The sequence below is a fragment of the Benincasa hispida genome, chromosome 4 (assembly GCF_027475165.1).
Source record: "Benincasa hispida cultivar pf3 chromosome 4, pf3_genome.v1.1, whole genome shotgun sequence".
Taxonomy (NCBI): Eukaryota; Viridiplantae; Streptophyta; class Magnoliopsida; order Cucurbitales; family Cucurbitaceae; genus Benincasa; species Benincasa hispida.
This window is the reverse complement of record NC_143481.1, coordinates 15,971,944-15,986,151: the sequence shown is the minus strand read 5'-3', so window position 1 is coordinate 15,986,151 and position 14,208 is coordinate 15,971,944. Positions and strand designations below refer to the sequence as shown.

At 40.8% G+C, this 14,208-nt stretch overlaps 1 protein-coding gene across 2 annotated transcripts; it reads right to left on the bottom strand.

Annotated features, from left to right (window-relative positions):
• Nucleotides 1-2,923: 2,923 nt before the first annotated feature.
• Nucleotides 2,924-11,345, bottom strand: LOC150036526 (uncharacterized). 2 transcript variants are annotated; one of them, XM_090313093.1, is made up of 3 exons: nucleotides 10,763-11,345; nucleotides 10,597-10,665; nucleotides 2,924-3,168 (listed from the first exon to the last, which is right to left on the bottom strand). In XM_090313093.1, the coding sequence occupies exons 1-3, from the start codon at nucleotides 11,192-11,194 to the stop codon at nucleotides 3,076-3,078; spliced, it is 594 nt and encodes a 197-aa protein (XP_090169219.1). In that variant the 5' UTR covers nucleotides 11,195-11,345; the 3' UTR covers nucleotides 2,924-3,075. The 2 variants fall into 2 exon arrangements, with proteins under 2 accessions (XP_090169219.1, XP_090169220.1); XM_090313094.1 differs by lacking the exon at nucleotides 2,924-3,168 and adding an exon at nucleotides 9,749-9,946.
• Between the last annotated feature and the right edge of the window lie 2,863 nt (nucleotides 11,346-14,208).

Below are 14,208 nucleotides of genomic sequence, written 5' to 3'. Positions count from 1 at the left end.
ACAATTGTATTATTAAACTCATCATTCTAAAATTATAAACAAATTTTATAAGTGAATTACTTTAAAATCCAATCAAGTTTTAGTAAAGTAATATATCCAAGATTATTTTTGTGTAAGACATTCTTGACTAAATACTATCTCCAGAATAACTCATATTCTGATAGTCATTTAGGTACTGCTTTTGATAAAAAAAAAATTATTAACACTTAATAATTTTGTAAGTGTAAACCCTCTGTTTTCGGACGTTAGAGGTCAGCCCTAACTATGCTACCAAAGTGGAGAGTCAAGGTTGGGAATGGACCTAAGAAATCTTATCCATCTCTGGAGCTTAAGTTGTCCAGAATCCTATGTTACAACCCTCTGTGGGGATAGCCATCGTTAAACGACAAGCAAAGGGCCACTTAAAGCTAACCAGCAGATGCAACATAGGAATCTCATGGTCCAAACTAACGGAAGAGACCGCAGGATATGTTGACACATTTCCTTCACCTACTTACTATGAACTACTTCTCCTGTTTACCTTGTTATTGACTCATACATCCACTTTCCGTATAGAGGTCACTCCCAAGGTGACGCAAAGCGTCATATGAATCTCACGATGTAAATTATGTGGAGACATGGCAGTTGAAATCTATATATCATATATTTGATTTCTGTTCGAACAACTTCCCCTTATTTGCCGAAATCTAGATTTAAGCTAAAAAATATTTTCCGTATGGAGGTCACTCCCAAGGTGACACGAAGTACTGCTTAAATCTAGACTGTGAACTCTTAAGGATGTGAGAGCTAAAAATAATGTATCGTATATGTTATTAATCTCCCATTGAATTTTTCTAGTAACTTTATCATGTAGATTGAACTACTATTGAAGTGTTCTATTAAAAGGGTAAATTTATACTTAGTTTCTTTTTCGGCTAATAAAAACAACCCTAAGTCTAAGTGGTTTATCCAAGTATAATACTTATAAATGGATTTAAACCTACGATGTCTAGGTGATAAACCGTTTTATTACCTCACATCGCTCACGTATGCTCATAAAATCGGTTATCAACGCTCAATAATTCGGCCATAATCCCTAGGTAGGAGGTGTTCTGTAGACCGTCAACTTAAATACCCTCAGCCTTCGACAGGATTATATACTGGTTGAGTTTGTAACCCGAGTTTTACAAGTTTAATGACTTATTTTAACTATTAAAACAAGTGGTTAACCTACGTGAGCATACATATGTTCTTTGTTATGGATTTTAAATGTCTAACCCAATTTTATAACAGCTAACAAAATTTTAGACATGCCATCCACAACATACATCAAAGGCATTCAATATTTAATATAACAATTATATTAAATACAAGAAACCTTAACATGCATACTATATATTATAACATCTTATAACATACTTTCAATGCATGTAACATGCTTCTTATGGTGGAATTTTAAATCTACATGGCATACTGTATGCGCATACAAGATTTATTTAATTATAACATACATCAAATGAATAAATAATTAAACACAGACTGATATTATTTTAGTTTTGGCAAAAACAAGCAAACAAAAACCTAATTATTACAAACCAGCTTCAAAACCTCTTCTGAACCATTCAAACCGCTCCAAACCGAATCCAAACAGCTTGAATCGGAACCGAACCATCTGAACCAGACCAGTCAAAAACCTTTTGAGGCTGAACCGGATCGAACCTCAAGAAAACCGATCGAACCGGCTGCTCTCGGTCCATGCTCGAAATCTCGATGAGGCTCATCATGTAGCAATGAAGGCTATCGTTTAGTGTTTCCTTAATCGTGTAGCGCCATCGTATAGTGCCTGACCAAGCTACATGATCGTGTAGTGTCTACCATCTATCGCATAGTGCCATCGTCCAGTGTCGGAGAACGCTACACGATCGCTTAGTGTCTTAACACTATCGTGCAACTCCATCATCTAGCACCAGAAAAATACTACACGATCGCTTAGCGCCATCGTCTAGCGCCTCGTTTTGATCGTTTAGCGTGCGCACAAAGGTAAATGATCATATAGTGCTATCACATAGCACTTCAACACATCGTTTAGTTGCCGCTCAAAATTACATGATCGTGTAGTGCCATCGTATATCACTTCAACGCATCGTTTAGCTCCCGTAGCTAAATGATCGTCTAGCACTAAATCTCAACGACGATATGAACAGAGGTTGAAAATTGGAATCTGCAACTTGGCCTTCTTCACTTGTTTCTTCAATTACAGCGTAATTTCAACTCTAATGACTACGAATAAATTATAGACTCTCGAGAAGACATATAAGCTCATCAAACGAGAAACATTTACAAATTTAATCGAGAAATCAAAGAGAAATTAAATGCCAAAACTCAGAAAACCATATCAGTAAGCAATTTCATATAACTCAGAAAAACACCCACCACACCAAAATTAACCAAATTGAATGCTTAAATGATGCTCTGATATCAATTGTTGGCATGTATCAGCAAGCAGCGGAAGCAACAAGGATCAATAAGCACTCTAATTCATTAATTTTGGCTGAAACTAAAGCATGCTTATACAGAAATAAATGGGTTTCAAGTCATATCTTTGTAGAACTCTTGAAATCTCGATTTTCAGCTGCAAATCTCTCCAAATCTCCTTGTAGACCACCCAAAGATCTTCCCCCACTATTCTTTTAATGCTCTAGATTGAGTTGTGTGACTCAAAATAAGCTTGAATCAAGGGAACTTGGAGGATAACTCACAGCAGCAACCCACTTGAAGAATACTGTAACGACCCTAGTTTCCTACAACATTCTAGGACACTACTTCATGCATGCATAGACTCAATCGTACAATGTCTTTTAAATCATCAAATTAAAGAGCCAAGATTTTATTTAATAATGCTCAAACGAGCAACGATGGGAAAACATAATTAAATAATAATGAATAAAATCTAAGCAAAATAAAATAAAATAATTTACTAGGCGGGGTACCCCTAACTTCTACTAAAACAACTGTTTGAAATTAAATAGTCAAATAATAAAATTGATATATATATTTTGCATAAAAGTGAAAGACGCCTAACTCCTAAACTAGAATTCAAAACATAATACTATATGCGAAGCAGTGAAACGTCCTAATGGCCAGGTCACGGATCTCTCTTGTCATGCGCCAGTCTGTCATTACTCTTACCTAAAAAATAGGGTGAGAAAAGGGTAAGTATAAAAATATACTCAATAAGTGGCCCACTACTGGGCCCACTCAATGACCTATTAGTTTATCCATTGAACCAAAAATGTACAAAGGCATCATAAACATAGGCATAGGCATAGGCATAAGGGGCGAACCCGAAGGCATGCTTTCATAAGTAGTAACTCAAAGGTCACAGCATAATTACAAGTGATGATCCCAAAAAGGACACCGTATATAAACATAAGGTGTGGCCCGAAGGCTCACACATGCGATGTGCATGGCCTAAAGGTCACTAAAATCTCATATGGAAATAAGCTTACAAACATACAGTACATAATTAAACATAAGCATGCAATCAAGGCCATGACTCAACATCAAACTTTAACACCGTTCCCCATACTTCAATCAACTGTTTCACAGTCTACTTATAACTCATACATCAGTACTTACCCATAACTCATACTCATGACTCATACATCAGTACTCAATATCAGGCCTTAACATATTATATAACTCATACATCAGTACTCAACATCAGGCCTTACCACATTATGTCCATGCTTCAACCTTATCACAGTATCCTTTAATCCTTACATCCAAATTCATCACAACAAGAATACTTCAAATTCAACATATCGAATTCAGCACAAAACCCATAGCAGATTTCATCACAGTTTCACACATGAAATAAAAATATCTTACAGCAAGCCTAACAATGTCCTAGGGCAACCAGCAGTAAACCACTTACCTCAGGATAACTCACTGTCCAAAACAAGACCCTACTCTGCTCAAGGACTTCCTTTACCGACACACGCTCCTGAAACCAATTGCAAAATCCATAGGTGAACGTTAGCTTAGGCCCAAGAATCCCCAAATGACAATGGGCTGCCAACCAAACAAAGAAAACAACTTACCCCCAACAGACCGCTCGGCCGGACTACCGCGAACCGGCCGCTACCAGTGCTGATGACAAACGGCGGACAGAGAACGACGCTGGAAGGGAAAAACTCTGGCGCGACTGGAACCCACGGTCGACGGCGGCACAGTTGGCGACGAGGATGATCGCGTTATGAGGCCCACGATCGAGCAGCGGAGGAGGCGCAACTGCTGTGTCGAAGATCGAGCTTCGACTAGGCGGCGCGGAAGAGGAGAAGACCGCGGCTGGAGCGAAACGGAAACGGACAGCGCGGGGCTTCAGCTATGTACCCTATTGACGAACAGAGAGGCGACCAGCGAAGAGTTGGTGCAGTCGACGATGGCGAAAGGCGACTGTAGCAGGGGGCGGCTAGAGGAGGAAGAAGAAGAAGAAGGAAAAGGGAAAAAGAAAACCCTCTCTTTTTTTTTTTTGTCTTGCAACCCAAAGCCTTTTTTAAAACCCTACTTCTCTTCCTAAAAATAACCAATATTTTCCCCTTTTTTTTAAACAACTTTGGGACGTTACACTCTTCCCCTCTTTAATAAAATTTCATCCTCGAAAGTTCTAATCCTGGAAGAGCTCTGGATGTAGTGCCCTCATCTCGTCCTCTCGCTCCCAAGTTGCTTCCTCAAACTAATGGTTCTGCCACAGAACCTTCACCAGTGGCACTGCAAAACTTTCACCTCCCTGGTCACAACTTGCACGGGCTTCTCCTCGTAACTCAAGTTTTCATTCAGTTGCAAGAGCTCAAAGTCCACCATATGCAACGGGTCCGTTAAATACTTCCTGAACATGGAGACATGAAATACATTATGGACCGCGGAGAGGAACGGTGGTAAGGCCAAGTGGTAAGCCACAGAACCGACCGCTCCAAAATCTCGAATGGTCCTACAAAACGCGGACTTAGCTTACCCTTCTTTCCGAATCTCAGGACACCCTTCATCGGCGCCACTTTCAGGAACACCTTGTCACCTGCTTCGAACTCCAAATCTTTTCGCCTAACATTCGCGTAAACTTTTCTGTCTACTTTGTGCTGCTAGCATTCTGGCCTTGATTTTCTCCATGGCTTCATTCATCAACTCCACTAACTCAGTACCCACCAGTTTCCTCTCCCCAATCTCACCCCAGCAAACAGAAGACCTGCAACCTCTGCCATAAAGAGCTTCAAACGGCGACATACCAATGGTAGCCTGATAGCTGTTATTATAAGCAAACTCTACCAAATGTAAGTGGGAGTCCCAACTCCCTAAGAATTTCAACGCACAAGCGCGCAATATGTCCTCTAATGTCTAATTTAAACGTTCTGTTTGCCCATCAGTTTGGGGGTGAAACGTTGTACTGAAGTTCAACCGCGACCTTAAAGCTGCCTAGAGGCTCTTCCAAAAACTGGAGGTGAAACGAGGGTCCCTATTGGACACAATTGACACTAACACACCATGCAACCTTACTATCTCCTTCATGTACAACTGAGCCCACTTACTCACCGCGTACGTGGGCTTTCTTGGAATAAAATATGTCACCTTGGTGAGTCTGTCTATCATAACCCAAATCATCGAGAAACCCTTCGCTGTCCTGGGCAACTCCATAATAAAATCCATAGCCACGCTCTCATCCAAAGGTTGTAACAAGCCTACTACCTTCTGCCTCGAGGCCTTTACCTGCTGACAAACTAAACATCTACTGACATATTCAGCTATCTCCCTTTTCATATTGGGCCACCAGTAATACCGTTTCACATCTTGGTAAATTTTGGTACTACCTGGGTGCATCGAGAATGGAGAGTTATGAGCTTCCACCAACAGTTTCCTTTTCAAACCATCATCTGCTGGGACGCACAACCGTCCCTGATACAAAAGACCCTTGTCCGCTGAAACAGAAAATTCACTTGCCTGACCTGACCCTACCTGACAACACTTCTGAACCAAGTCGGGATCACCCTGCTGTGCGTCAATAATCCGCTGCCTCAAGGTTGGTTGCACTGTCAACTGGGCTAGCTGCAAAGTGACTTCCCCCACTGCCACCACAATCTCTACTCGTTCCAGGTCTTTACACAACTTAACCTGCTTAGTGATCATGGCGGCCGAATGAGCTACCTTTCGACTGAGGGCATCAGTTACCACATTCGCCTTACCTGGGTAGTAGAGGATCTTGCAGTCATAATCCTTTACTAACTCAAGCCACCTGCACTGCCTCATGTTTAACTCCTTCTGGGTGAAAGTATTTCAGACTCTTGTGGTCGGTGAACACTTGGATCTTTTCCCCATACAAGTAGTGTCTCTAGATCTTCAGGGCAAACACTACCGCTGCCAATTCCAAGTCGTGGGTAGGATAGTTGTGCTCATGGTTCTTCAACTGGCGGAAGGCATAGGCGACCACCCTACCATGTTGCATGAGCACACAACCCAAACCCTTCTTGGAAGCATCACTGTAAATCACGAAGTTCCCGGAGCCGTCTAGTACAGTAAGAACCGGGGCTGAAACTAACCTCTGCTTAAGGTCCTGAAAACTTTCCTCACACGCGTTACTCCAAACAAACAAAGCTCCCTTCCTAGTTAGTTGGGTCAAGGGCATGGCCATGCTGGAGAAATTCTCTACGAACCTACGATAGTATCCAACCAAACCCGAGAAATTACGCACCTCACTGACCATCGTAGGGCAGGGCCAATTGGTAATGACTTCAATCTTAGCTGGATCCACTAAAATCCCGTCCTTCAACACCACGTGCCCAAGGAACGATACCTTCCGTAGCCAGAACTCGTACTTAGAAAACTTTGCATACAGTTTGTTTTCCCGCAGTGTTCCTAGGACCTTCCTAAGATGTTCCTCATGCTCCGCCTCTGTCTTGGAGTATACCAAAATGTCATCAATAAAAACGATTACAAAGGCGTCTAGGAAGTCCTTGAACACCTGGTTCATTAAATCCATGAATACTGCTGGAGCATTGGTCAAACCAAAAGACATTACAATGAACTCGTAATGCCCATATCTGGATCGAAATGCAGTCTTCGGAATATCACTATCCCTGATCCTCAGCGATGGTAACCTGACCATAGGTCAATCTTGGAGAATACGGTAGCACCCTGTAGCTGGTCAAACAGATCGTCGATTCTAGGGAGGGGGTACTTATTCTTAATGGTCACCTTATTCAACTCTCTGTAATCTATGCATAAACATAATGACCCATCCTTTTTCTTCACAAACAATACTGGTGCACCCTACGGGGAAACACTGGGTCGTATAAACCCTTTATCAAGCAATTCCTGCAATTGAACCTTTAATTCTTTCAATTCTGCCGGAGCCATTCTGTACGGAGCTTTGGATATAGGAATTGTGTCTGGCTCCAGTTCAATCGTAAAATCAATCTCCCTTGGTGGAGGCAATCCTGGAAGTTCTTCTGGAAATACATCAGGATAATTTCTCACAACTGGTTCAGAGGTTAGTGCAACCTCGGTTTCCCTTGTGTCAACTACGCTAGCCAGTATGATCCAGACACCTTAGCTAATCAACCTCTTAGCCCTAATTGCTGAAATCACCTTGGGCAAAACTACTGTCCCGGCCCCTTTGAACTTAAAGCTGGCTTCTCTAGGGGGTTAAAATTTACCTCCTTACGAGAACAATCTATACTAGCATGGTTGGCAGCCAACCAATCCATGCCCAGAATTACATCAAAATTGCACATGTCTAATACTATCAGAGTCACATCAAGGGTGCGGTTTTCTATTTCTAACTGACATGCTTTTATCTTTTCATTGACTATCATAATTTCTCCCGACGGTGTAGACACCGACAAAACATAGCCCAAAGGCTCTAGAACTAACATGGAATGCTTTACAAACAATGAAGAAATGAAAGAGTGGGACGAACCCGAGTCAAATAATGTTAAGGCATAGTACCCCAAGATTGGGAGTGTACCTGTCACCACTGTTCCCGAGTGCTCAGCCTCCCGACGACTGGTGGCATAGACCCGACCCTACTGTCGATGTCGGCTTGAACTATCCTGATGCAAACTCGGGGGCTGACCCCCCGCACTTCTGGAACTACTACTAGGGCATTGGCCTATCGTATGCCCTACCTGCTTACATCTGTAGCATGTCCCGGTGCCAATCAGACAGCGTCCCCAATGACGCTTTCCACAAGACTTGCATATCGGCCTTTCCCTCCAAACTCCTCCTGAAGTCGTAGCCTGTCGTTGAGCATGCCCTACTAGCCTGATTGTACTCTAAACCTTCTGCGGAGGTCCCGGAGCTTTCTGCTCAACCTTCCTCTTCTGGTCGGGGGTCGGTTCCTCTATGAGGGACTTCAGGAACTCTATCCCTGAAGGACAACCCACGCGTGCTGCCGCTCGGAATGCTATGGCGTAGGTGGGAGGCTCCAGGGCTTGTACGATGCCTCGCACCCTATCTCGGAGTCCTTGTACTAACCTCTCAACCCTCTTTGCTTTGGTAGACACCAGGTCAAGGGCAAAACAAGACAATTTTTCAAACTCCTCTTCATACTCTTCCACTGTCATGGTTCCCTGCTTCAAGTCCATGAACCCAGCCTACTTGTTGTACCTCATATGAGCAAAGAAGTACTTCTCATAAAACCGCTCCTTGAACTGATCCCACGTGGATTGGCCTCCACCGGCTTCTATCATTCTCTCAGCCGAACGCCACCAGCGCTTGGCATTGTCGATGAGAACGAAAGCGGCACACTGCAGCTTCTGCTCCTCTGGACACCTCATGTACTAGAAGATCCCCTCAACAGTGGACAACCACAATTTTGCATTTGTGGGGTCTTTTAAGGATCCGTTAAACGTCGGGAGATCGTACCTCTTGAAATCTCGCAGGTAACTAACTTCTAACGAAGGGTCTGCCACAGTCCGACTCGTGGCCCTATCCTGATTCTAAACTAGTGGTAACAGGGCTAACGAGGATGGCGTCTATTGTGACTGTACGAGCTGGGTGATCTGCTCGGCCACCATGCCCCTTAGCTGTCCCACCACAGCCTGCATGATGACGTTCCCAATAGCTGCAGCCATAGCCGTATATCCTACCGGGATTTCTGAAGACGACGGTCCTGGTGGGGGTACAGTCGAAGTTCGATGTCCGCTTCTTGGTCTAACTCTCTACCAGGTTAACCCAGAGGGGTCACAAGGTGGCGGGTCCCGTACCTCTCGGCTCTGCACCTCAGGTTCTTGCAAGTCGAGGTCCCGCTCCCTAACTACTTTCTTGCCTCGACTTCCCCTTCCTCTAGTTCGTGGTGCCATACCTGGTGACCACACGCAGCACTTTAATACACACTAGCAGGGTAAACCATCAAACAACAGCACACAAGTAGGATTCCATGTATATATAATTACCTAAAGGTTTTAAAACGACATACCTGGCGATGACGAAAGATCCATTTGTGGCCATAGGGAACATATTAGACTCATGATGTAAGTCAGTCTATAGACTTAGGCTCTGATACCAACTGTAACGACCCTAGTTTCCTACAACATTCTAGGACGCTACTTCATGCATGCATAGACTCAATCGTACAATGTTTTTTAAATCATCAAATTAAAGAGCCAATATTTTATTTAATAATGCTCAAACGAGCAATGATGGAAAAACATAATTAAATAATAATGAATAAAACCTAAGCAAAATAAAATAAAATAATTTACTAGGCGGGATACCCCTAACTTCTACTAAAACAACTGTTTGAAATTAAATAGTCAAATAATAAAATTGATATATATTTTTTGCATAAAAGTGAAAGACGCCTAACTCCTAAACTAGAATTCAAAACATAATACTATATGCGGAAGTAGTGAAACGTCCTAATGGCCAGGTCACGGATCTCTCTTGTCATGCGCCAGTCTATCATTACTCTTACCTAAAAAATAGGGTGAGAAAAGGGTGAGTATAAAAATATACTCAATAAGTGGCCCACTACTGGGCCCACTCAATGACCTATTAGTTTATCCATTGAACCAAAAATGTACAAAGGCATCATAAACATAGGCATAGGCATAGGCATAGGCATAAGGGGCGAACCCAAAGGCACCCTTTCATAAGTAGTGACTCAAAGGTCACAGCATGATTACAAGTGATGATCCCAAAAAGGACACCGTACATAAACATAGGGTATGGCCCGAAGGCTCACACATGCGATGTGCATGGCCTAAGGGTCACTAAAATCTCATATGAACATAAGCTTACAAACATACAGTACATAATTAAACATAAGCATGCAATCAAGGTCATGACTCAACATCAAACTTTAACACCGTTCCCCATACTTCAATCAACTGTTTCAAAATCTACTCATAACTCATACATCAGTACTTACCCATAACTCATACTCATGACTCATACATCAGTACTCAACATCAGGCCTTAACACATTATGTCAATACTTCAAATTCAACACATCAAATTCAGCACAAAACCCATAGCAGTTTCATCACAGTTTCACACATGAAATAAAAATATCTCATAGCAGGCCTAACAACGTCCTAGGGCAACCAGCAGTAAACCACTTACCTCAGGATAACTCACTGTCCAAAACAAGACCCTACTCCACTCGAGGACTTCCTTTTCCGACACACGCTCCTGAAACCAATTGCAAAATCCATAGGTGAACGTTAGCTTAGGACCAAGAATCCCCAAATGACAATGGGCTGCCAACCAAACAAAGAAAACAACTTACCCCCAACAGAGCGCTCGACCGGACTGTCGCGAACCGACCGCTACCAGCACTAATGACAAACGGCGGACAGAGAACCGCGCTGGAATGGAAAACTCCGGTGCGACTGGAACCCACGGTCGACGGCGGCGTAGTTGACGGCAAGGATGATCGCGTTGGGAGGCCCACGATCGAGCGGCGGAGGAGGCGCAGCTGCCTCGTTGGAGATCGAGCTTCGGCTAGGCGGCGCAGAAGAGGAGCAGGCCGCGGCTGGGACTCGCGCGCAGCTTCGGTTACGTACCCTGTCGATGAACGGAGAGGTGACCGGCGAAGAGTTGGTGCAGTCGACGACGGCGAAAGGCGATTGTAGCAGGGGGCGGCTGGAGAATGAAGAAGAAGAAGAAGGAAAAGGGAAAAAGAAAACCCTCTCTTTTTTTTTTGTCTTTTTGCACGCATCCTAAAGCCTTTTTTAAAATCCTACTTCTCTTCCTAAAAATAACCAACATTTTTCCCTTTTTTAAAAAAAAAAAAAACTTTGGGACGTTACAAACTTCCAGCAAACATTCTACAGATTGCATGCCTCAAATTCACTTCAATCTTCTTAATATATTGCAGACAATCATGCAAAGAAGATGATTGCATGAGATACAGCTCATGCTTGGAGTAATTGAAGCTTAAATGGATGGATTTTATGTAAGCAACTTGAAGAAGATAATGGAAAAAAACTGATTTTCCATTTTTGTATTTTTCAATTTTTTAAATTCCAAATTTGATTATAGGAAAAACATTTTGATTTCAAAAATAAAAAATTATTAATTTTATAAATTAATTTCATAAATTAATTTCATAAATTAATTTTTTAATAAAATTAATAAATAATTTATTTAAACAATTTAAATAATTCTAATTAATTTAATATCAAATATTAAATTAATTTTACACAAATCCACTTTCATATATTTAAATCATATTTAAATATTAATTCTCCAATTCTATTTAATTCTTAAAATTAAACGTGTAATTATATCTCATATAATTACTAATTTCTTTAATTCTAATTTGAACGTTTCAAATTAACTAATCACGCTACTCTAAAGCTAATCCATTTACGAGCTAGTTGGAAAACCTCGTGGACCTACAGATCATGGGCTCCAACGATCCGAGATTAATTGGCTAAACTCATTAGACCGAATTAACCCTCATTCGTTAACTAATGGGTCACTCCACTAAAGCCCATAGTTGAATTCCCCTCACTGTAGACATATAACCATAATTAGTGAGTTAACCCTTCACAGGTTGTTCGTAATAACGGTTGGATTAAATCTCTATTTTACCCCCGAGATTATCTCTTGTTTCTTAAGTCCCACTGATTCTCTAATGAACAATTGATTTGTGATCCAATCAACAAATCGAGGAGGTCGAATGAGAGGGTGAGACCTCTTGTTCAAGACCCAGAATCAGCACTTTAAGGGAACAACCTCTCTACTATCCCTAACAGCGGATAGAAGTGAATTCCATCTTGCACCCTATGTCCCCAACTATCTATCCGGTCTTACCCCTAAAATGGGAGTTTATTGAGCCGACGTTGTTGAGCCAACTCTCACCTATGAAAATCTAAGGATAATCCCGAATAAATAGGAGTTCATAGTTAGCTCAGGATTAAGGTCAAGTTATCTAGGTCATCGCTTTGAAATAGTCAGTCTTAAATAGTAAACAGTATTATAAAGTAAGAGTGACTGATTTTGTGGTTCGATCTTGTACAAACCCTTTTGCACAGGGACGCCCCCACTTCTCATGTTACAACATGTACGAATTAGGATCACTTCATTTGTAGCACTTTACAACTCTTTGTAACATTTACAACTCTTTGTAACAACTATAAAGTAGACCACATCCAATAGTGTTACCAGAATAAGGCACCCAACCTTATTCATATACAATAGATCATTTTGACTATTTACTCGAACCTGATCCACTTTTATGTTAGGAATGTCCTAGAACTCGTAGTTCATGTTAACATTCTATTTATCAATAATAATAAATTGTTGATTTTGCATTCTTTTATGAAAATCCAATAAACATATCCATGCTATAGTCTAAATACTTTAATTTTATGTGGTGACATAAACAGGATCAAGTTAATAGTATATAGCCTAAATAGTCTAATAAGTATATGGATGAAATTGGGTATATCATCCTGGTAACACTATTGGATGCGGCCCACTTTGTAGTTGTTATAAAGAGTTATAAAGTGCTACAAACGATGTGATCCACAGATCGTTCATGTTGAGACATGTGAGTGGGGGCATCCTATGCAATGAGTTTGTATATAAACTGGACCACAAAAATAGTCACTTTTCTTTATAATGACCGCTTACTGTTAAAACTAACTATTTTATTTATTAAATAACCTAGGTTAACTCGGTCTTAATCCTAAGCTAGCTATGAACTCCTGTTTGTTCGGGATTATCCTTTGATCTGAAAAGGGTGAGAGTAGTCCAACAGTACTACTCAATAAGCTCCCATTTTGGGATAAGACCAGATGAATAGCTGGAAACATAGCCTTGCAAGATGGAATTTACTCCTACCCGATTTAGGGTTAGCAAATAGGTTGTTCTCTTAAGTACTAATTCCAGGTCTTGAACAATCGGGGTCCCGCCTTCTCATGATAGAGAAATGAATTGAGGATTATGAATCAAAATTGTTCATCAGAGGGTCAGTGGGAACTTAAGAAATAAGATGTATTCACTGGGGTAAAACGGTTATCTTGACCTAGCTGTGATTACGAACAACCTGTGAATGATCGACTTACTGATTATGGTTATATAAAGTGGACATAATATATCTAAAGGGAGTTCAACTATGGGCTATAGTGAAGTGACCCATTAGTTAACGAATAGGGGTTAATTCGGTCTAATGAGTTTAGTCGATTAATCTTGAATCGTTGGAGCTCATAATCTGTAGGTCCGCGAGGTCCCCCTACTAGCTCGTAAATGGATAAGCTTTATAGTAGCTTGAGAAGTTAATTTGAAACGTTCAAAATAGAATTAAACTGAATAGGAGAACATATTTAAATATATGAAGATGGATTTGTGTAAAAATTAATTTAATATTTAATATTAAATTGATTATATTTATTTAAATGATTGTTTAAATAATTATTTATTAATTTTATTAGAAAATTAATAATGCTTTTTGTTTTAAAATCAAAATTGAATTTTGAAATCTTATTTGATTTTTAGAAAAATTGAAAATTTTAAAACATGCATAAATGGAAAAATGAGTTTTTTCATTACCCATCTTCTACATACTCACACAAACTCCACTTCCCTTCTTCACATTTACTCCAAGCATGAGCTGCAACTCATGCAGTGTTCTTCTTTGCATGTTCAACTGCAATAAATAAAGAAGATTGGAGTGAATTTGAGGCAGACATTCAATAGAAATTTTAGAGAAAATTTCGAGTTGAA